The following is a 24,608-nucleotide window of genomic DNA, read 5'->3' as shown; positions in this document are numbered from 1 at the left end:
ATGATACTGAAAAATGAATGCATGTAATTCGGTAATTTTTCTGAAAGAAATTCGATCAAATCGTGTACATATTCGACTAAAGCATCCAAATTACAATGCATTTAGACTCGTTTGAATAGTCCACATAAGAATATTTACTGTTCTTGAACTTGTTAAAGTGAATCCCTCCTCAGCAATTTTACATTTTTTTTCAATTATTAGTTTATGTCCTAATATATCATCAAGTTAGAAAAATTAATGTCGTCTAAACTAATTCGTCTTCTTACCGAAATCCCCACAGCATATAAACCCCGTTATTTCACAGGTTTCAGCTAGCTTTCAATTTTAGCGGTTTTATATATAATGTTCAAGTAAAGCAGGTTTTAAATGTACATTTGTACATTTTTAAATCATACAATGTAAAAAGTACATTTTTATACTACTATTCATTTACAAATTCAATATCGTGAAGCGTTTAGCAGTTAAAGATCAAAACATTCTAAACTTGAGGTACATTCAATAATTCTATGCCTAACTGGTATTGATAACAACACATTTTCAATATAATGTATGCAATTTTCATGGTAATGCCACTTTAGTAGGAACCAACCTTAAAACTATCCTATTTTTGTATATTTCTGTGCCATGCATTTCTTAACATATTGATTCAAGTTAACGTCGTGAACATTGTTAACTGTCAATGTTCACTACACGTAATGCTCGGTTTTAGTCATGATCAATCACATGAAATCGGAATGAAATTCGCGTCAGACTTTCCTCAGTTGAGTAAATTTTGCATATTGAAAAAGCCTCTATTAAGCAAACAACAACACACGACTGACGAAGATAAATTGCAGTAAGTCACGTGGCTGACGCAAAAGCACTATTCATTAGTCAACAATCTCATGAATCAACTGTTCTCGAATTTAGAAAATAGACAGGTTTTTTCTTATTTCTTTTCTCTACTTTATTTAGTAGCATGTTGCAACAAGTAATTCGACGCGTAGGTAATCAATTAGTAAAACCATGATTAAAATCTAAAAATAATGATTACAACATCTCACCGTTTGAGTATATAAGTTAACCAAACATTGACTGCAAGTAGTCTTGATGATGATGTTCAACTATTTTATTGTTGTGATGATTTTTTCATCACTCTACATGTCCAGAGGACAAACTACAAATAAACCTTTGCCAACGACAAGAAGTGTTGAAATTACAGAAGAACCCAGAACAACACCGAAAGGTAATTCATTTTATCATTTTTTTTTTTCCATTGAATACATACATATTTCGATGGCAAATTACAATGTTAAAAAATGAATAAAATAATATAAAATTCATTCGCTTTAAATTTCAATTTTTAGCCACGGGATTTAAGTGTTATTTAATCTGACATCTGTAGTAAATGATCTTTAATAAAGATTAAACATAAAGAAAATCCATTTTACAGATAGAGTTTTTGAGGATTCTAGGCCAAATAGTGTGTTTTTCATTGAGCCTATCATTAGAAGACCACGATTACAAAGAGTCCAGAGGATAGAGATAGCCGATCCTTGAAGATTAAACTACGATAGAAAGGCGAACCGATCCCATTCTTTTTAAGAACAGCACTTCTGCAGCAGTCATGAAATTCATACAACCAGCATGTATTCAGTGCACGTAATATATATCTAACGCTGTCTGTGAATCATGCAATGCATGACAAATGAAGTGATAGTATAACATTTATATACTTTTTTTTCCAGTCTTTTTTACTTTATATATTTACATTTCCAACTGTCTTTTTCTGTAATAACATTACAAATAAATTTTCAAACGTATAGCCTAATAATTCATAATAGTCTTAGATGTGCGTCACAAAATGGGCATGTCTTATAGCATGATCGAAAAACGGTATTGGCTGCGCCGCGTAGTAATACATGTGTTAGATGAACCGGTAAATGAAAAGAAAAATGGTTTTACATTGTTGTTTTAAAGTGTACAAATTAGAAATGATATAAAATTAATATAAGTAAAAAAAATCATTCTTTGTATATTTTGAGGTGAAAATTTCGGTCGGAGCGTGTTCAAATCTATCACAAAGCACTTCGGGCTTTCCTAATTTCTTAATTCCTTAAACAACATGACCGATAACTACAGTTTTTACACAGAATTAAGATAAAAGAAAAGCCGTCATGGGCTTGATGTTTCGTACAAAAACGAAAAACAGTAACAATATTGCAGAATTAATATTGTCATTCGTGTTTGTACTATTTTAAATCTCTTAACACTGTTTTTCTCTTGGGGGTGCTATTAATCTGTAAACTACGAATGTGCACTTTCCTGGTCCTGACATGTACGCTTTTAAGGAGGTTGGCACCTGAAATACTAGAAATGTCAATCATAAAAAAAACATATGGGGTCCTACGATTTTATTTATTTTAATGTGACCTATGTCACATGCCATTTTCCATTATTTTTGTTTTGGAGATATGGGGTCCCAAACAAAAATGATAATTTTCCTGAAATTATTGCTTAAATTTGGTATGGAAATTGATATTTGAAGAAATCAAACAAATATTTATAGTTTGAACTATTATTTAGCTATGATTTCAATAGAGTATGAAGTTGAACATATATAGTAAATATAAAAGTAATTTTATCTAAGTCAAAGATGAATAAACCTTGCTTTACTGATGGCTTCAAATGCCCGTACATAAAGAATATAACAGCAAATTTAGATATTGTGACAAACTTTTGGAGTAATCAATTTATAACGCAAATGAAAAATAATAGTTATGCCAACTTTCCAAAATTTTGCATACAAATAGACATATATTTCATGTTTCATATAAAAGTAAATAAAAGTAGGGGTCAAATCTAAAAAAAAGTTTTTACCATACCCTGCACCGTATTTAATCACCTCATAAAATTTAATTTATAGTTCCTGCTCGCCTATTATTTTAACATTTTTAACAATCGTTCAATAAAATGTTGAGTATTGAAATTTTGACGCTATTTTGATTTTGTATTAGTATGTTGACCGTGATCTTTTCTCCATTCGGAAGTCACTCGGAATACCTCGCACAGTTTATCAACGTTATCATCCGGGTCTGTTGCAATACACAATCCCCGTAGACGTCACATATTTTAGCCGTATATTCAAACCTGATAAGCTGGAGGGGGCGTTTCAGAAGAGAACTCTTGGAAATTCTTTATATTTTTGAAAGGACATCGTTTGAACCCTGAGGTATAAACAAATACTGATTATCAAGTATTTAATCAAAATGTGAATCGATGACATCTTGGGACATAGTTCAGTAGATAAAAAGACCATAAAAACACCATACTTACATTGGAATTAACAAAGTTTTCTTTGATTTTTCATAACAATATATATAAAGTTATATTTGAACAAAATGTATACAGCACATTTAAGACTTATTTATCTGTTTTACAAACATGCTTTCATTAGTTCATTGCTCTGCTCTCCATTCCAATTTTATTTATTTTTTTTACTACTAGCAAATGATAACATTAAAGGATTTATAGATTAGCAAATTGACAATTAATTGGCATGCAGCTCATATTGAATTCAAAAATTCTTGTTTACAAAAGTAAGATTTTTAACATTTTCCTTTTTTACGTTACCTTAAAAACACCACCAACAATTATTGAACCTTTTTTCAAAATCTGAAAAACTGAAATGATAATATGAAATGGTTGACGTGTAATTAGAATTTTAAACACCATTCAGCTTATGGAGTTTTTGTCCCAGGTTGCTTTTCTCTTTTCCGAAAAAAATGTTAGAACATTATCATTGTTATACCTTTTTCATGTGGTGATTGGGTCCAGTTACATGTAGGTGTTTGTTAAGTTTATGTGTCATTACAGCAGGTACAAAACTTGTATTTATCCGATTCAACAAAGCTATAATTTCTTTCGAAAAAAAATCTGAGAATTCAGATATTTCAAAACCAATTTTAAAATGTTATTTGTAACGTTCATTAATTCATAATATAAATTAAAAATTATCAATTCGTTGACAATTTATTTTTCGTTTACACTACAAACGCAGTAAAAATGTTAAAAGCATTGCGTTTCATACTTAAAAGCTCATTTATTACTCTAAATTCCTATTGTTTTTGTTTGTTATACATGTAAAGAACATATGACAAATGATGATAAGATCTGCAATGACGTCAAAAGGTAAGGCTGATTTGCATAAATAACCCTGTTTACATTTTGAAAATAAATTAGTTAAGACTCTGCATTGAACGAACATGAAATATTTATGCCACCTTTACGTTCTAACTTTGACACTCCATGCGATACTTGCTTTATACGGGGAACAGAGAAGGGATGGGATCTCGGCTCAATTCAAGAGTAAGTCTTCTATTGATTTCATTACATGCTATGTTTATCTATAATGGAATAATTACAGTTTGGGTACATGAATGAAGCATAATATTACTTTCGAATGTCTTTATTCTAACGAAATATGGTTCATGTTTAAATGGTTATTATATCCTTTAATTTCCTAATATTTTATAGTAAGTGCCAACATTTCTGAAAATGTGTTGCTAAATCGATTCACGAAGTATATTTAACAATGAATTGTGGAAAGAATTTTTAGTTATCGTATTATCGAAAAAAGCATTTAGTGTTTACTAAATCCATGGAAATTCTTTTACAAATAAATACGATGGTTGTTCGGAAATTATTGAGACAGTAACTCTTATTTCCTTGGGGAAAATGATAAACCCTTGAAATTTCACCAAAACGTACACCAGAATATAGTTTATCAATGTGAAAAGTTTTTGTCAAGAGGATGATTAGATCATTCATGGTAAACTGACCAACTTCCCTTCGCCCAGTGACCCGATGTAACGAGTGTACATATAACGAAGAATATTGACCCGGGTATAATTTTTCAACGTTGAAAATTGAGACCAAAAGTAATGAAATTTATACCCGGGGTCATTTTTCAACAGCTTGAAAAAGATTTTTCTAAGCACTGATAACCTCGACACGTTGAAAATTGACCCTGTTGAAAATTGACTCCAACTGTATTGAACTGTCTTTGAAATGAACTGGAACTTGCTCTTCACGGTATAAATATATATCTTCATGTACATACTTGCTTCTTTTTTATGTTGATTTTTCCGATTATAATCATTTAATATTATGACTGAAAAGTTAGTACCTGTATCCATTAAATATACTATGTAAATAAAGCTAAGAAGATGACTTTTTGCTTCTGAATGGGACGGGCGAGTCGGGCTAGCAATATTTTGGTCATTTTGGTCATATAATTGTTTTCATTCCCTCTTGGGACAGAATTTAATGGTCACCAAGGACAGATTAATTTTGGTCTTTACTATCAGAATTATTTGAAGCTTAAAGAAAATAGGTTCTTTGTTTTCTAGTATACTAGAACAAGATACAAATTAGTGTCTTTATTTAAATATCAAAAACTGACAGCAACCCCCACTTTTCCCTTTATCGGTATATAATGATTGTCCCTTAATTGATGTTAACTTGTCATAATCTTTGATAAATATGTCCAACAAATACTGACCGTTAACGTTACTTATTTGGCAAATCGACATAGCTCAAATCCACGGGCACCTGACGTTGTATATTTTTTTCATAATAAAAAATATATACCAACTACCTTATAATACTATATTATTAGGTAGAGGGTATATATTTCTAGTCCCCTACCGGTTTTCACCAGAGGGGACTACAGCTTTCCTCTGCGTCCGTCCGTCAGTCCGTCCGTCCGTCTGTCCGTCCGTTTGTCTGTCCCACTTCAGTTCTCCACACTTTTTTTCTTTATGCGTTTGAGTAATAATATGAAATTTGCTGGACAGCTTCAAAAGATCAAGTTTACACTTTTGTAGCGTCTGGTTGACATATTTTCGAGAAAATAAATTTTTTATATTCCAATTGTTTAATGTTCGGGTTCGATATTCTAACAGTGCATTGTTTTCACAATTTCCACAAACCGGTAGGGGACGTGTATTGCTTATGCAATACTCTCAGAATGCTTGTTTATTATGAGAAAAATATATAACGTCCGGCGCATGTGCTTAATTCCGAGAAGTCGTGATATTTCCCTGACAAATAATAAATGAACAGTTGTCATATTTTTATTTGACAAGTCGTCAACAATTTTTATTCAATTTATTCGACTTTAAGAGGTTCGCTCCTTAGGTTTTGGGTAGCAATTTTGGGTCATCTCTGGTGTGAAAATTCTGCATCACATATTAATTCTAGTAGTATATTTATATTTTACAGTGCCAAATAAACTATATTAAATAAAATTGTTTTTAAAAAATTACACTTTTACAGAGTTTAGTAAGGGACTTATTGTATGTACATGTATGTCTATTTGTATGCACAGTTTTGAAAAAAAATGACATTACTATAATTTTTTATTTGTGTTATAATTTGATTACTACAAAATTTTGTAAAATTTTGCAAAATCTGTTGTTGTGTTCATTATGTACCTTTATATCCAAGTTGTTTTCGGATGATTGACATTACTATTATTTCAGGAGCCAACCTCCTGAAGATTTTCATACTTGTCATCTCAATTACATATCCAACCAGTTGTTTTTTTATTTCAATTTTTAAACATAGATATTTTTATTATCCTTCAAGTACGCTGAAGTCACATTAAAATTGATTTTGACCTAGCTCCTCTGCCACGACCATTTCAAATTACGCAACGGAATTCCTTTTAAAAGTACATACATTGGACGTAAAAACTCAGACTTGAGGCTGTGTATTGACCTGCGGAAAGTTTGTAATGGCGGGGTCGGACCTTGCTAAGAAAACAAGATGGCCAAATACCATGATCACTTTGCATTGTTGTCTGTCTGTTTTCCAGGCATTTCTTAACACAATTAAAATACTTTATATGTTGAGCCATACCAGTCTTATAATTGTAATGCAAGAACAACGTTAATTTTGTATTTTCATTTGTAGATTTTGGTTTAACGACCGAGAGAAGGGAGAGCATTATCAATATCCCAAAGCCATTTCCGAAACGTAAGAATATGATTATGTTTAGAATTTACCAAAATTGTTACCTTGCAACATAACACATTTTGAATCAAAATATATGTAGCAAGTTCTATAAGCAGTTTTCGATTGGTGTGATATAATGACCTCTTTTTTATTTGTAGAGCCTGGTCTAAGGTGGCTCAGTTTATACGGCATCGACAAGAAACGACCATGTAAAAAGGGAAATCGGCGGCGAATATTTTGCAAACAATGAATCAGATTTCATTTCTATATTATTGTTTGATGATTCCTTAATGCAATTCAAAGTAAAATGATAAATGAATACATTTCTTATCAAATGAGTACACCCTCTGTGGAATATATAGAGCTGCAGAGAATAATAAAAATAAAAGCAAAATATTGACAAACACATACTCAAATCAATTTTAACGCAGTCTGTTATTTAGTTCCAAAAGAGTTTGTGTTTCTCCTTCATCCAAACAAAACGTACATGTATCCTGTTTTATCGCGTTATATCGTCTTTATGTCATAACTGATAGGCCAATGATAGACGGTAGTTCAAAGCGCTATTTGTACCTATTATGTTGAAACCAACTATGAAAACGATAAAAACTATATAGTGACTGTCATGTTTTTATCATATTCAGTCATTGTTATAAGACTGATAAAACAAATCATACGACATAATCCTGACCGTCATCCTGTTAATTTACGGGCATGGCCCAACACATGTAGGCAATGACATATTAGATTAGACCAACCAAAAGATTTACAAACCAAACACAGAGATCATAGTCTTTGGTTAGTAATACAAAAGCAAAAATCAGGGCCAACTTTGATACAATGAAACGTTTATAAACGCTTTATAAAATATTAATAAAATAAATGGAAAAGAGTTGGGAAAATGGTTTATCCAACCAAAGGGGATTTTACCGTCATTTGTCAGGTTATGTAGGTGAGATCAAAGCTAACAACTCTTTTTTGTTATGTAAGCTTATCCCATATCATGTGTTTGTTAATAATAAATGTATGTTTTGGGCTTCTTTTTTAAATTTTTCTATCTGCAAGTTTTCCATGAAAAAATCACTTTATAATTTTACAGTTTCTTTTTGAAAGTGCGTTAATATATATAAAATATATATAAAAACGTCTGAAGATTGAATGAAAGCGCTAACGTTTTACTCTGTGTTGTCTTTCATTTTTCAAATTTTCTTTATATAAAACCGGACACTGCGATATTTTTTGGATTTAAATATATATATATATATATATATATATATATATATATATATATATATATATATATATATATATATATATATATATATATATATATATATATATACTTTCAAAGAGAAAAACAAAAATAACCCCTGCAAATGTAAAAATAAAAATATGTTCATTAAAATTTACTATTATATATATACAGTCATGTACCATGTATACGAAGCAATTCAGTCATTATTTGTCGTCATAAATTACAATTATACATATACATGTAAGAGATAATCATTTGTTAATTTATCGTAGACATGAATGATAATAGATCTCAAACATTACGAAACCAACATTCAAATCCTTATTAGCATCAATTTCTAACACTGAAACATTAATTCATATTCTACTTCGAAACCGGAATTTGTACGTTGGCATTTACTTGCACAAAATGTATATCACACACAATGTGCAAGTTTTACACTGATTACTAGTAATGCTTGCTGGCAACAAGTCTGCCACGCATTTTAGTTACGTGTTTGTTTAAGGAGGTTGGCACCTGAAATAATAGTAATGTCAATCATCCGAAAACATCCTGAATATAAAGACGGGAACTTTGAATGTTCATTTATTTTATTTGTGACCCATGTAACAAATAATTTTTTGGAAATATAGGGTCCCAAATAGAAATGATAATCTTCCTCAAATTTTTACTGAAATTTGACATGGAAACTAATAATTTGAAGAAATCAAATATATATAGTTTGAACTATTATTTAGCTATGATATTAATACAGTATGATTTTAAACACATTTAGTGACTATAAAAGTAAAAATCTTAGTCAAAGTTTAAAAATTCTTGCTTTACTGGTGGCTTTAAAGACCAGTACACAATGAACACGACAGATGTTAAAAAATTTCGGAGCAATCAAACTATAACGCAGATGAAAAAAATTATTATTATAGTAATGTAATCTTTCTTAAACTTTGCATACAAACAGACATACATTGAATGTCAGCTAATTTTAGGCCAAAATTGGAGTATTTTTTTTAAACTTCTATGAAATATAAGCTAAATGTCCAAAATATATCGAGAGAAATATTTAAAATATTGTTTAAATATGTTTTTAAAACATCATGAATATATCGTAATACACAAACTATTTAGAAGTTTGGTCTGCGCTGAAATTAGGAAGCTAAAGTAACAGTACTCTAAAACTAGTGAGTTATGAAAATTGTTCATTTCCTTCTTGAAAACCTTCTGCCACAAAATATAGTCCCTTACTAAACTCTGTAAAAATGTAATTTTTTAAACAATTCTATTCAATTAAGTTTATTTGGCATTGTAAAATATAAATAAATATACTACTAGAAATAATATGTGATGCAGAATATTCAGACTAGAGGTGACTCAAAATGGCTACCCAAAACCTAAGGAGCGAACCTCTTTCAGTAAGGTGTTAAACCCTATAAAATGTTAATTACACTGTATGCAATTCAAAATTTGATGTGTGTTCTAGTCTAGTCAAATCAACCAACACAATAATTTGGTAAATTTCTTTACAGGGCAGGACATCCCAAGGTTTGTTAGATAACAGAAAGCAAACACATTACCGCCAATCACTAGTGTCTTTGGAAAGTTATATCCGTTATCATCCATGCCTAACTCTAATGATTAAAACTTTGAACAAGCATGTAATACTGCTTCGCCTGTGATTTAAGAACAATGCAATGAATACATATCAGGGAGAAAAAGAAATAGTTCTTGATTAATTTCTGGGTGTTTAAGTAAGTTCTTCAAAGATGCAATACCGTGTCTAAACATATTATGATGTTTAAAAATTATTTTTCTGTACACGAAACTAGCTAGAATTGTTCAAAAATCTTTATAAAAGCCAGGAAAACGTTAGATATTTCGGACTAGAAACCATCCAAATTTTGACAAATAGACCTATTTTGGTTATCGAATACAGATCTTGTATATCTATAAAGCAAATTACTATTCTGGCGTCATATAGCTGCAGAGTGTACGTGTACACGCGTGGATCAATTTGACGACCTTAAATTAAAGCTAGCCCCATGATCTATCTCACTATTGCTCGCACAATTCTGTATGGTTGAGGTATTACTCTTCTATTACACAACATAGCACAGACTTAGCACTACTGCTAATTTTGATTTTATCTACTGAGTGGAGAATTCAAACTAAACAGTCATTGAAATTTATTATAACAAAATTTTCTTAAACTATTATTTTCTCACACAGTTTATGTTTCAAATCTAATACAATTTGGCAGAGATCCAATGAATGAGTGAATGTGTAAAATGAAAACAGAGGATGTGTTTTGTTGGTTTATTTTTTATATAAAAGATGTACAAAGTCTCTGTAGACAATGAAATTAGCATTGATATCTGGCTGCTATATCAACTCCCTTACACTTGTTGCGCACTTCCTTATTAATTAAGGTACTGCACAGATACTGCACACCTAGCTGTCAATATATGCACTTTCCTGGCCCAAACATTCAAGCTGTTGGTGGATACAGTACTGGAATAATTGACCAGCCACATGTATGTAGACAAAATGTTGATGCGTCAAAAGAAGCTGGTATTAACTGCACCGTCTAATTTAACAACCTCTCCATTCATATACGGATTTGTCACAATTTTTTCACATAGATGGTAGAATGTATCTTCTGAACCCAGGGAATAAGGAAAAGCCATCATGCTCAAGAATTTCTGGAACTGGGCCCCCTTCATAAAGGGAATCTGATAACGATAAAATCCTGAAACAAAGAAATAGATTACATTGACAATTTCGAATATATAGGCCATATCAAAGAATGGAAGCTGAACACTTTGGTGCTCTGGCACAATAACATTCATATCATTGACTATGGTATTGCATTTCCAAGCATCCAGTTTCAGAAAAGTCATTATGCAGACACCTTCAAAATTTCAATGGATTAATAAAGATCATGGACTACTCCAATTCCAAGTTGTCAAAAATAATTCAAAACATAATTTACAACTAGATGTATAAATTTTTTTAAAAAGAAAAACCATAATATATACTCTCAGCGAAAAAAAAGAAATTTATTAAAAATTCTGCATTTATAAAACTTTAATTTTTTCAGGGGTATAAAGAATGGACTATTTAATTCATTCTCATCTACTTTTATTTAAATGATAAATAATGAAAACTTTCAACAGATGAACTCACCTGCAATTTTGCTAGCTAAGAGTTTACGATCCCCTCCTCTCCTCTCATGAAGAAGGGATCGTAAAAAAAAAAAACTAGCAAAGATCAAGGCAGGTTTGTGATCCAGGTGGGTTTACCGTGTGTAAACCCTTGGCTAGTGAATATGACTCACCTGTAGCAATGCTGTTGACTCTGACCCCCAGATCCTTGAAATCCCTTGCCATAGGGAGGGTCATTCCTATGATGGCTGCCTGAGACATACTGTAAGGTGCCAGGCTACTGTTGAATGCTAGTCTGTGAGATTTATTAATGATCACACCTCTTTGGCCATTAGAGTCTGGAGAATTTTTGGCCATTAACTCAGCACTTAGTCTACACACATTAAAAACACTGGTCACGTTTGTCTGGAAGAGGGAAGAAATAAAATAGTTCATACATTTTTGCATATTTTGCATGAGGACAAAACAGATACAGTTATACATTTTCAGTTTTAGTTTAGAAAACTTAAATGAGATTGAAAAAATTTTTCAGAGTTTAAACACTGCAATTTTATTATTTACTGCATAGGAAAAATGTACCAGTATAAATTTATTTATTTTCCAAATGACCAAGTAGAATCCATGCATGAAGCTGAAAAGATTAATAATTATTTCTTTCTTGTGCATGTATCATGCGTATTACACAAGTAAAATCACATAAAACATGTAAAAATTTATATTAAAAGTTTTCTTTCTCCAAAATAGTTACATCATAGCATTAGAGAATTTATTACAATAAGGTACATGTAAGTCATGAGTTCAAATCCCGCTGGGTTTTTTAAAATTATTTTTACCTTTCCAAAAATATTCTTTGTGAAATAAAATCATAAAATTTCAAAATTCTAAACTGGTGAAATGTTTAGATTTTAATGTACTTTAATCCACATTTATATCGATTTGGACACATTCTAATTGTACATAAAAACAATTAGGATTGGGCACAAGTTCCAAAAGTTAGACCACCCTCTCCCATAAAAATGATATTGATAGGTGTCCCATACCACCTTAAGTCATCATACTGCACTTGATTAAAATATGTAGTCTGACAAGAGAGAGAGAGAGAGAGAATGCATACTTTAGGCTTAAAAAAAAATTATGTGTTTAGGGTAACACTGATGAAAAAATTAGGTTAGGTAGGTAGGGATTTTTTTTTATTTTATCATATTTTTTTGCATGAATCCTAAGAATGTTTGTTTTTTTTCATATTTAAAAACGTATATTTTATTTGGAAACAAGATAAAATTCACAATCGGAAAAAATCAGACATCTAAAAATTGTAGGATCGGGCCATTTTTGTAGGTTAGGTCGGGTTACCCGAAACACACAACTTTTTTTTATAGGCCTTACCAGAAATTGTTAAACAAACGTTGACCATGATGAATCAACAGGTGGTTGATATTGTAATAGTGAAAGTGCATGTAACACTATCTCGCAAGAACTTTCATTATGCAGGGAATGATGTATAAATATTCAAATACACTGTAATTCACCCTCCTTTATATTTGTGCTTGTCAAATTGGAAGTTTTTTACCATTTTTATACTTCAATAAAGCATCGTTTATAGCTGACAAATTTTATTAATAATTATAGTATATACAGGATCAGATTGACACATGTTTATAAAATGCTCAAAAGTTGAAATCTATACCACAAATGTCATGCAAAAATTGATATTATACGACATTTCCTAGATTCCGAATTAAACGCAGGAAATTGATATCCGTGTAAAATTGCAAGAACCATATCTTGCGGATTCTAAAATTCTGCCTTTATTTTTCAAAGAGATGAAAACTAAATGAAACAACGATAACAAATTTGACTTTTGTGATTTTATATTATCCCAATTTGATGCAAAATGGTGGAAACATGAATTTTATTAAATACTCCTGTAAAATAAGGAATCTACAGTAAATAAAGAATCAAATATTTTTGACAGGATAATTTATTTATAAAAGTTTTTATCCAGAAAACTTGTATTACACACAATCATGGCATTCTTAAACCTGCAGTATGCAGCAGTAACATACTTTGAAAAATGTGGCACTTAAATTTTGTTCTAGACCTATATATATGCAAAAACAATACCCACTCCAAACCTCTAATAAAATTTTGGCAGCATAAAACTGTGTACATTACCAGAGATGTTCAGTAGGTAAGAAAACAGCAGGTAAGAAATTTTTATTTAAAATCATTAAAATATATATAAATGAAACAAGTCTCCCTTAGTTTACCTTGAAAAGCAAATCCATCATTTCTCCTGACAAATTTGTGTTTGCTTCAGGAACGTCTTTCACATTTATCATTAGTCTTGATGATTTAGCAAAATAGGGACAATTGATCGTCACATCAAGCCTTCCAAACTTTTCTTTTGTTAACTTTAAAGCACTTCTGACATCATCTTCCTGTGACAACTGAAATACAGTAAGGTTTTTTTTTTTCAAAAATTTATTAAATATAATAATGCGCCACTTCATAACTGACAGTCATATATATATATTAAGCACTCTAACTGTATTAAATTAATTCACATCTCTTTTCGCCCTACCCCCCCCCCCCCCAATATTATATATATATATATATCAGATTCAGTGGGCATGTTTAATTAAAATAGTTGCTCTGGCCAGGGTGTTTTTGGACATCAACATCTCCAAAAAAAAAAAAATAAACAATTATAAATATGAGTTAAAAATATATTAATTTATGACTGCATTTTATAGATTGCATAAATATAATAAATGTTAATCATTAAACTCATTCCAGTAAAGTAAACATATATATATACATATATGAACATTGCATTAAATATCATTAACCAATATGTATAGTTCAAGTAACTAAAATGACTTTTGCAAATGTTCAGTAGAAGTTAATTTGAACTGTAAGACTAAGATTAAAAATGGATTTGTCCTATCAGTTGAAATATTGTGTATGTTTATCATCACCGTTATATTTATAAATGAGTGTTGAAATTGTTAAACTTACATCAGTAGGCACAAACATAAAGTCCTTCTGTCCCAGACTCTGTTGCAATTCTTCTCCAGCATCTTTCATAGACACAGAGTCACATAATACGACTTTTCCTCCTCTTTCAACAACATTCCTGGCACATGTTCCTCCTAGATTTCTGGAACCACTTGCGATTAGGAATACTACATTCTATAAAACCCCAGACACAATAAATGTTATTACCGTTCGAGTTTTCTCGATGTCGTGTGGTGTAAATAAGATTTGCCTCATAATGAAGACTAATGAAATGCATCAATACCTTGAACATGTTGTTTTTATATTACACTACCGTATTTAAGTATATGCATACACTGTTAATGCATCAAATAATAAAAACCGACCTTTAACTTTGACGCAGCCATGTGCCATGTGGGAATGGAAGAACACAACCAAAACAAATCGGCAGAGTGAAGTTCGTTCGTTCTCTGAAATAGTCGCCTTTCTCAAATTCACTAAAAACAACGATTACTGTAGAACCTAATTAAAATAGCATAGTATATTAAAGTGCATTATAGATATTTTAAGAAAATGTTGTATAGTCCTACTCAGTGTCCATGAATAGATATTTTACAACAATTTATTTTATTTTGTTTAATGTACAAGTTATCTGATTTTCAAAATGGCTGCGCCCATGAATTTTCACAATCTTTGGCAAACATGTTCGTCACTGTTTGAAATGATCTTGATTGTGTATGACAGCATTCATTTTGATCTTAATTAGTTGATACTGCAAAATAGATTTCTTTTAAAAATCCAAATTCTCGCTAAATTGCCTACGGACTTGTTATGTTCAAAATAAGATATGGATAACATGGATGAGATTGATACTGCACCGGTTCACACGTTTTCAAATCTCAAGAGAATTCTCTCAAATGCAGAAGTTTCGAAAATTGAACTGATAGAGGAAATTCAAGTGCTCACTGAAAAAATGAAGGACCCGACAGAGAGGTACACTTCTTTGATATAATATGCACGATCTAATTTATTTATTTTTAATTCATTTACTTTAAATCGAGTTCAGTGTTGTAACATGGTTTTTTTAATGAGTAGATGTAGATTAAAATTTACCTTATGTCGTTTAGATGGAGGTTTACTCAGCAATCTGGGAACTCATAAACTTAGGAACGCTGAAGAATATATAAAATTGCATGTTTGCAAGCTTCAGATCTTCTTAACATAAGCCTCCAAAATAGCTGGTTTGCCTAAATGTACAGAACAACATGATCATATAACAGGATAGAGATATAATGATGGAACAGACGGAGATTTGAACTTGGGACCCCAAAATCTTTAGTTAGGGGCTCTTCCAAACTGAGCTATTTGTGCCAGTATTTGAACTGGTCTGACCGTCATTTCCTTCCCCCTTAAATAGTCTTCACCCTCAAAGATCATCCCAGGCTCATTCCCCAAGAAAGATTTAACCTGTTAGTTGCGGGGGTTTGCACGGTACCTAATGTAAAGGGTTGGGAAAATTATTGATGGACCAGACCAGGATTCAAACCCAAGTCCCTGGATTCTCTAGTCAGGTCCTCTACCAAGTGAGCTACACCTGGTGCTCGTATTCGAACCAGTTTGACCGTCAAAAATGTATGACTCCTGCATAATGAACAATACTTTTACTCTTTTATCATGCTACTGATTGGCTGAGCTCAGTTAATACAAGCATGTACACACATTGCGACGTGAAATATCTAAATCTATCATCTCTACACTGTAACAATAAAAAAGAATGTTTATTCTTTAATAAAACAATAGAACAATATTTTCAAATAATCCTTTAATGCAGTTACTAAGTAATATATGATTTATGTTACATCATTCAAGTTAACTTCCCCCAACATTACTTGACGTGTATGTTTCTAAAACATTGATTTTTCATTTTCATGATAATTTTGCTAGAGAGAAGATAACAGAAGATGACATCAAAACAGTGGATCAGATCCTGAGCTATTTTCTGCTCCTGTCAAATACCGATAATATTTCCGCACACAGTGGTTTGACAGACTGTTGTCGATTGTTACGCAATATGTGTGTGCAGTGTACTTCTACGCAAGACAAACTTTTACCATGTATCGAGAAGATCAAGTCTGTGATATTGAGTTGTACAGATCTTAAGAGAGGGATACACAAAACAAAAAGTGAAAGTAGCAATGTCTTATTTCGATGCATCGTGCAGTTCATTGGTAATAGCATTGTTGGACATCCAAAAAACCAGCAGTATGTGTGGGATAATTTCCAAGATGAACTAAGGTATGTTACAATGTATGATACTGTAGTTTAGTAGGCCTAATACAAAATTATATAGATATGTTGGTTTATTTTAACCCTATAGTTCATCATATATGCAGAAATATTTTAAAATGTTCAGCCAATTGTTCATAAATATTTACATAAAATGGAAATTGCTATTTTTAAATTTCAGTTTATGGGTATACATGAACTAGTACATGAATTATAAAGTTATAATAACTAAGAGCATTTTCATTTATCCAATCTCAATGACAAAATTAATGTTCATATCATTGCTCTAATGTTTCTCCTTTTATATTTCTAAACCTTTAGTGACTTTTTGAATTATGGAGATGACAAATTGACAACCTACACATGCATGGTCTATCACAACTGTCTGAGGGGACTTCTTGACAGGAAGTCAGTGATGGATGTAGAGCACTGTGGGAAAATACTCTGTGATGTAGTCCAATCAACTGTAGACAAGGAGTCAGAATATGGGTAAGTACACGTTCATAGAAAAAAAAAACTGTCATGTATTAAAAAAAAATTTATTTATCTAATGTTTGTATGAAGTTAACCAGAAAAGGCAAATCTGTGGCCCAAATTATGATAGATGGAGTTTGATTTCAAAACTCTTTTAAAAGGATTAGAACAAGTGTGCAATGAAAACTATAATTTGATATTTCATTTGCACATGCAGTTACTTTTTGCGTATTAACTACATGCCATTTAATTGCTGTTTAGCCTGGTTCAAAACCATACAGTTTTGAAGTCAACATTTATCTAAAGTGATCGAATTTTAATTTTTGGGGATGAAAGTTAAAAAGATAAGTTATTACTGTATGTTTATAGAGTTTCTGGTGATAAACTTTTAAAACTAAAAGGAATTGTTGTATTAAAGATTGTTACTGTCTCCGTTATTTTCAGATTATACGTAGTGGAAGATTGTTTAGAAGTAGATGGGACACTGGCTGAGGCAGACACAGTGTTGTCGGACCATGAAATGTAAATCTATACTGCAGTGATTGTAAATACATGTACTCTCAGTGATTGAATGTTTTCATTCATTGAATATAAAGAAAAGTTGTTCTTAAAACTTAAGATATACTATGTAACATTTATTAAGGTACAACAAGTCTTTTGAATAGAAAAGCAAGATAAAAAGAAAACTACAAGATTTGACCTAGCTAGACTTCAAATACATTATTTCATACAATATGAGATTATCTTCACATTTATTTTTCTGGTGAATTTAATTATAGAAATATTATATATTAAATATGAACTTGTTAATTTTAGATGTTTTTTAGTAGTTGTACATTAGTAAGGCTTTTGCTTTCAGGTTATTTGTCCTTGAAATTTTTATAAACGAACTGAAAAAGTTGCCACGGAACTCTGATGTATCAAAGAGCAGCACACATCCCTCGCTGGGAAACTTGAAGTACCTAGTGACCCAGGTCGCCACTCATGCCACCGCCATCCTCAACATAGTAGAGCAGAAAATAGAAACTGTAAGTGGCTCCTTTGTACACATGTAGCTGGAAAAATTTATATTTTAACTCAGGCCCTGCTGTCACCAACTTTCCGTTTGTCAATACTCAGCCACGATCAAGTCGTGTTGAGAACAAGTGATTTGAAAATTTTGGTGATGACTGGGCCTTAAGCTTTTGTAGATGTATACTTTACAAAAGTTTAGATTTAGCTATCTAGAACAAAAATGGCTTTCTACAATGATATTTGAAGTCCTAATATTAATTAGAGTACATGCAGTTTCATGGGGGAGTTTAAATAACTTTTTGAAGTGAAAAGTATAAATTAAATATTTTCTTAATTTGTTTCAAGAATCCGCACATCATTGTCAAACAGATAGAGATTCTAGGACTAGCTTCCTCCCTCCACAATCTGTATGGAGAACTCCAGAATGAGGCTGACCTTTTGACAACATGCTTATGTAGGTATCACTTTACATCATTTTTAAACATTTATATATAGGTCACCTGAATCGCTAATACTGTGGAATCATTTTAATTTGTAAGAACCAATTTTCATGGATTGTCATTTTTTTCCAAAAAAAATGGTTCACTCATGGAATTACTTGTATGTATACAGTATGAGATTGTTTTATAATTTGTTGGGGATTTTGATTTTAATTTTTAAATTTCGAAGTAATGTTATCTTCCTAGAGATGATGTTTACTTGATAGTTAGTTAATTTATACATGTATATATCAAGTAAATGGATATTCATATACCCTCGGTAACTGCTCTAAAGGAGAAGAGGGTATAGGGCCTACTGTTTTGCCCTTGTGTGTCCCTCTGTGTGTCTGTCTGTAACAAATTTCCATCAAAGATTTCTCATTAACTATTGATTGCAGATAGTTGAAATTTTAACACACTCTTTGTTTAGGTATGCAATATGGTAGGATTTATTTTTTAACAAATTTGACCTCCTGTTTAATGTTAACTTTGCTAATTTTGCTATATTCACATCAAAGCAAGGGTATCACTAGTGAGCATTAATTAGCTCACAGATATCTTGTTACATTTTTTTTAGTAATTAGCTTATTTACAAAGTACGGTATTTTTAATTAAATTAGAATCTATTGGACTCTGACTGAAACAAAATGTGGATTTTAACAGATTTGCTCCACAGCATCCACAGACTGGGTAAATGTGGCGATAACGTGTTCAGTAGTGTGGAGAAAGTGACAGAAGCTCAAAAGGTGGATGTTCATCATCCAGCTTATGGTCTGAAGAAGGACATTATCCGCCTACTGGCTAATCTGGTACACGAACATAAAGCAAACCAAGACAAGGTTAGCCATTTAAATATGTATATCAGCATTCCAGTTCTTAAATGTAAATATATTTCATATTTACAAGATCAATGTAGCTATCTAGGGAGTATCAAATCTTTTTAACAATTTCAAAATGAAATTTTCTAAAAAGAAGCTAACTTAAAAGAATATCAATGTCCATGTACACTATACAATGTAGTTCATTTGTAAAGAGAAAAAAAAATTGACAACAGGCACTTTTAACATACATATACATGTATATATTCCATGTACTCATATATTTAAATTTTACACCCTCCTCCCCCACCATGTTTAATTCAGAAAATTTATTCAGAATTAGCAAACAATAAATACATGTATATAGATACAATTAATTTTTTTCTTAAATTATTGTGTTTAAACTATCATTACAAAGAAATAGTTTAACATGTAAATGGGTTATATTTAATATGTAAAGATGTATTTTCACAATATATTTTCATTTTACAACTAAACATATTCCTTGAGATGAGTCATCATGATTGTAAAAGTTTACAACCGAGATAGCTTTGCTATAACGATTCATTTTTATTCGTTAGATAATATGTAAGTGTAACACAGTTGAACTTTTTATATTTTTTACTTATCAATTACAAGTATGTCACTAGCAAACCAAACTTTTTTTCTGGGATACATCCCAAGGATATTGTTAACTAGTTTCTTAATTTTTTGTGATATTTATTGATTTGATACAATTTATAAATTGTTTATGTAAAAAGAATTTTACAAACCTTAATCAATCCGTAAAAGAGCAGATAATCTGAGAAAAAGACTGTGCACCATTAACAGGAAGGAGTTGTCTCCCGTGTGACAGCCAAATGTTCTCCATGCTCTTCTACTTTTCTCCAACTTCTTTCTAGATATTTGAATTGTTTATTGATCTGTTATATATTTGTCCATATACCTGTACTTTTACTTATTTGAATGGAGAGAGAGAGAGAGAGAGAGAGAGAGAGAGAGAGAGAGAGAGAGAGAGAGAGAGAGAGAGAGAGAGAGGGGGGGGGGGGGGGCAAGACAGACAAATAACAAAATAACATCATTCAAGGACTCAAAATTTAAACATCTTATTTTACGAAGTTTAATTTTACAATAAAAACATTCTTTGGTGTTTTATGTGGGCTATAAAGGCAGCGATCATTTCAGGCAAAAGTAAGATATTTTCAAAATTACTGTTTAATTGTACCCTCTGTCTTCACTCATCCATATAAAAAAAGGAAAAAATACGTAAATGGTATATAAAAGGTTATATCGGCACTCCTCGGCCAATTCGTACTGCGTAAACATATGATGTTATTGGCCGAGGTTTGTCGAATGATGGAAGATCGGAGGTCATTCGTTGAGTGAGCAGTCTGTGCTTTCATTGCATCATTGCAGCTACAATTGAATGAAATATTCAACTCATAGAAAAAGAAACCCCCAAATAAAAAAAAACACATGTTCACATTATTTTTTATAATGAGAAAATAGTACGTATCATGAATATATATATTGACTATATAAACATGTAACTGTATTCCCCATGCATTTTCATTGTTAAAGCTTATGCAAAAATGTATCCAAGCAATACTTGCACAGTCATAGAGAGTAGTAATCAGACGTTAATTTGGAGACGAAGAATTTTACAAAATAATACTTTTCTAGTTAATTATGGGAAACAAATGATTTCAGTAATAAGCGAAACACTAAACTGGTGACTGGCACATTTATTTACCATTATTTAGCACCCTTTCTGTGTAAATTTTTAGTATGTGTATATCAAATAACGTTTCCTAAATACATCATTAGGTCATGCAAAGTTTTTAAAAGTTTCCAGAAATTCTAAGAAAATTGTTAAATTATTTTTTTAAGTGTCACTGACGATCTTTTAACATGATTTTAGCCGCCATCTAGTTCTATATAACAGATATTAAAAGTGCACAAGTTTGTGGAAACAAAGTTCTCACAGTGTCATTTCGCTGAATTGCATGTCTCTAGATCCAGGTTAAGTGACCTTAACTCGTTAATTCTAACTCGCATAAATTTTCTGAGCTTTTTTAGATCTAAAACTTCATAATCACCTGTTTTCTCACCCTGGGTTAGCTGGGTGTTTGATCTGGCTCATTTTAATTCTTTATTTGGACAAGCTACATGTTTGATCTCGGAACATATTATTTCTAACAAAGCATTTAATTTTCTTTTGACACAGGTGAGAGAAATGGATGGCTTACCGCTTATTTTAGATCAAACGAACATCGATGCTCGAAATCCATGTATCCTTGGCTATAAATACCTACACATGACCAGTTCTAAACACTTATGAAAGCACCCAATTAAAAAAATGTATTCATCTATCGGAAAACCAAAATGGCAATGGTGCTTTTCGTTTAATACGTATTTCTAGTACTGTAACAGCAAACGAACTTTTGCATCCATTTTTATTTTGGATGAGAGGTGTAGTTTTCGTAGTTTATGCAAATTGGCATGAACTATTTCAGCCGCCATAATACTCTAACGGCACTATCTTTAATTATATAACACTAATATTCCTATTAGAAGTTTTCAAATAGTGTTTTTATCACCATATTCTGCAATATGCAATGATAAACTTTGACATTAAGGAAAGACTAAAGTTTTAAAGGACTTGGTTCTGAATGCATTGAACAAGGTGAATTGAATGTATGTTTCTTTTCTGCATCTTATAACCATTACAGATGTTTTATGCTTTAGAATTAATAACATCTCCCACAACCCAATGTGGATTGAGGCGATGTGAATCATAATGCAATATTTTACCGACATTTTGAGACATAAAGTCCAGGAGTTAAAACAGTATTCTATAAAACGAATACTGTTAATTGAAGTCATGTTTTTTCAATCTCTAAAAATGAAATCTACGCCGCTTTTATCACTTTCTGTTTGTTGTTTTTCTTTGCGTAACGTTAGCATTGCTGTTGTTAAAAGGCCCACATACCCGTTTCTGTTTAGTACGGCGACTAGTGTGGTCTTTTTTTTATGGTGTTCACCTGGTTAACCAAATATGTTCTTTGGGGTGAACAAGAATTATTTCTCAATAACTGAGATCGTGCATTTCTAACACATGTTTGCAATGTTTCCGAGTTTACCAGAACCTAATGATTATCTCGTTGGAGTCATTATATTTCCATGCTTGTAGCATCAGTCAGGTAAAGCGTTGTCATAGTTTGTACCTGAATATTTTACAAATTGCGTACCCGACATCATTTATTTTTTCTGGGCTGTCAGAAATTTCTCCCCGTCGTAGTGGATACCAGTTTGAATGTCGCAAGGAGGGGGTGGTATCTAAACAAAACAAAAATGTCACTTAACACAACTTGCAGACATCTCTCAGTGGGCGATTCTCGCCATCCACAACCTGTGCGAAAATAACGCGGAGAACCAAAAACTGTTGTCTGACCTGAAAATACAAGGAGTTTGCAACAAGTCCGCCGTTATTGAGGAGCTCGGGATCGAGGTGCAACTGAAGGACGGCAAAGTGTCCGTGAAGCCGAAAACACAGGATAGGTGATCATGCGCGGATAAAAAAAAAACCAACACTTTTCTTTGGCGGGAGGGGGGGGGGGGGGTGGGGGTCCAAAGAGTAATCGTGTTACCAGGGAGGGTGGATCAGAGAATTTTTTTGGTAATTTTATTACATGTATGGGGATTTATTAAGTTTGAATTCTCCGGGGGAGTCGGGATCTAGATCCGCGCATGACTGATCAATCCTGTATCATCGGTACATTGACCCGTTTCTCGCTGATCGAAAATTAAATCTCATGTTGACGTATACCAGTATCTTATTGTTACAGGAAGTGTTAGTTTTTTAAAAAATAAATCACAGTGAATATATAATACAGATGTTGTTTATTTTTAAAGAAAAGTTTTGAATTATCTATTCCTTTGCGATATTAACTTGTCTTTAAAAATACTTTCCTATACTGTCTTATAAGATTCCTCCGAAAATATGAAAATACGATGTGATAAGAGAATTTATAATGTATTATCTAAGCAGACAATGCAAGCAACAGTTCTAGTTTTCATCATGTCAATAACCAGGAGACTGTTAGATACAAAATGTATATTTCTGCACTGGTTGTAAGGGCAAGGTGTTGTCCCCTAATCAACATAAACGGAAATCCATTGTAATTGACATTCCAATTGTTTGCATTAATACCGGGAAGTCTGTATTATACCGATTGCGGAAATTCGGTTGATGTCATTTTTTATATAGTAATTTAGCGCCGTTGCTCCGTTTTCTAACCTTGTTCGTTTAATCCTTTAATCCCATGTACATCATTTAAGTGCAGTCCTTGGACGGATTAACATGTTTTCAGTGATAACTACGGCTTGCCGTAAGAATTAGGGCAAACGGGTACCTGTAGTAAAACAAAAACTCTTGGAACTATGTATTGCTAAAAAAGAAGCGTGTACCAATTACCACCTATTTTTTGTTATACACAGCTTACTGAAAGACAGAAATTTAGCAATCGATCCTTTATTTTGATAAGATTTTCCCCGAAAAGAACTATAAATCTAAATCTTTAGTCCTTAATCCTTATAATTATAGGTTGTTGGGTTTGAACCAAGATATGATATTTCAAGGGCATTTTATTATCATTTGCAACACCAAGTTTTTTTTTTTGCAAAGTCATGTCAATTTCCCATCGTCTGTGCTTCGTCACTGGATGATGGATTTGAAACGAAATGCATCAAATTTGTATTCTACAATGTAAGTGGAATGTTATGAGCGAATGCAAATGGGCGAGAATTCTCTTATTCCATACATTTCTGGTCGCTGATATGTGATGAATGTATATTTCGTGTTTTATCATTTTATTTGAAAATATGCTTATATTTGTAATTTAGAAATGATTTATTGTTGGTTATTACAAGATGAAGTGATGCTTATTAGATTAAAAAAAGACTTGTTTTTCGAAATTCGCCAAAACGTAAACAAAACAATTAAGACATTTTGCTTTTTTCAACGATTGAGTGAAATAAGTTTAAATGAGTTGATATTTATTTTTTTAAAAATTGGTTTTCAAAGTCGTGAATGATAATATTGAAAATGTCCTCTGATTATTGC

At 31.7% G+C, this 24,608-nt stretch overlaps 2 protein-coding genes and 2 long non-coding RNA genes across 4 annotated transcripts; 3 read left to right on the top strand and 1 right to left on the bottom strand.

Annotated features, from left to right (window-relative positions):
- The first annotated feature begins 786 nt into the window (after positions 1-786).
- Positions 787-2,851, top strand: LOC109619932 (uncharacterized). The gene is made up of 2 exons (XR_010712946.1): positions 787-1,225; positions 1,433-2,851. It is a non-coding gene; the product is annotated as an uncharacterized lncRNA (long non-coding RNA).
- A 1,346-nt stretch (positions 2,852-4,197) lies between these two features.
- LOC117686583 (uncharacterized) lies at positions 4,198-7,274 on the top strand. The gene is made up of 3 exons (XR_004599720.2): positions 4,198-4,347; positions 6,958-7,020; positions 7,158-7,274. It is a non-coding gene; the product is annotated as an uncharacterized lncRNA (long non-coding RNA).
- Positions 7,275-10,550: 3,276 nt separating this feature from the next.
- LOC105337727 (3-hydroxyacyl-CoA dehydrogenase type-2) lies at positions 10,551-14,891 on the bottom strand. The gene is made up of 5 exons (XM_034451622.2): positions 14,799-14,891; positions 14,434-14,607; positions 13,683-13,862; positions 11,586-11,817; positions 10,551-10,997 (listed from the first exon to the last, which is right to left on the bottom strand). The coding sequence occupies exons 1-5, from the start codon at positions 14,817-14,819 to the stop codon at positions 10,807-10,809; spliced, it is 798 nt and encodes a 265-aa protein (XP_034307513.2). The 5' UTR covers positions 14,820-14,891; the 3' UTR covers positions 10,551-10,806.
- Positions 14,892-15,071: 180 nt separating this feature from the next.
- Positions 15,072-23,374, top strand: LOC105337728 (ataxin-10). Its single transcript, XM_011442591.4, has 9 exons — positions 15,072-15,405; positions 16,357-16,707; positions 17,020-17,187; positions 17,617-17,694; positions 18,032-18,200; positions 18,532-18,640; positions 19,329-19,504; positions 21,711-21,774; positions 22,861-23,374. The coding sequence occupies exons 1-9, from the start codon at positions 15,260-15,262 to the stop codon at positions 23,046-23,048; spliced, it is 1,449 nt and encodes a 482-aa protein (XP_011440893.3). The 5' UTR covers positions 15,072-15,259; the 3' UTR covers positions 23,049-23,374.
- The last annotated feature ends 1,234 nt before the right edge of the window (positions 23,375-24,608 follow it).

Source organism: Magallana gigas, chromosome 4, assembly GCF_963853765.1.
Source record: "Magallana gigas chromosome 4, xbMagGiga1.1, whole genome shotgun sequence".
NCBI classification, from domain to species: domain Eukaryota; kingdom Metazoa; phylum Mollusca; class Bivalvia; order Ostreida; family Ostreidae; genus Magallana; species Magallana gigas.
The sequence above is the reverse complement of the archived record's forward strand: the minus strand, read 5'-3'. Positions and strand labels throughout refer to the sequence as shown.

Bases quoted from the DNA above. Each gene is read 5' to 3' on its own strand.
- LOC105337727 (XM_034451622.2), bottom strand. From the start codon at position 14,819: ATGGCTGCGTCAAAGTTAAAG. The intron at 14,608-14,798 runs GTCGGTTTTTAT...GGGGTTTTATAG, and splicing joins TGGCTGCGTCAAAGTTAAAG to AATGTAGTATTCCTAATCGC. The intron at 11,818-13,682 runs GTAAACTAAGGG...TCCCTCTTCCAG, and splicing joins TGATGGATTTGCTTTTCAAG to ACAAACGTGACCAGTGTTTT.
- LOC105337728 (XM_011442591.4), top strand. From the start codon at position 15,260: ATGGATAACATGGATGAGATTGATACTGCACCGGTTCACACGTTTTCA. The intron at 18,201-18,531 runs GTAAGTGGCTCC...ATTTGTTTCAAG, and splicing joins TAGAGCAGAAAATAGAAACT to AATCCGCACATCATTGTCAA. The intron at 19,505-21,710 runs GTTAGCCATTTA...CTTTTGACACAG, and splicing joins ATAAAGCAAACCAAGACAAG to GTGAGAGAAATGGATGGCTT.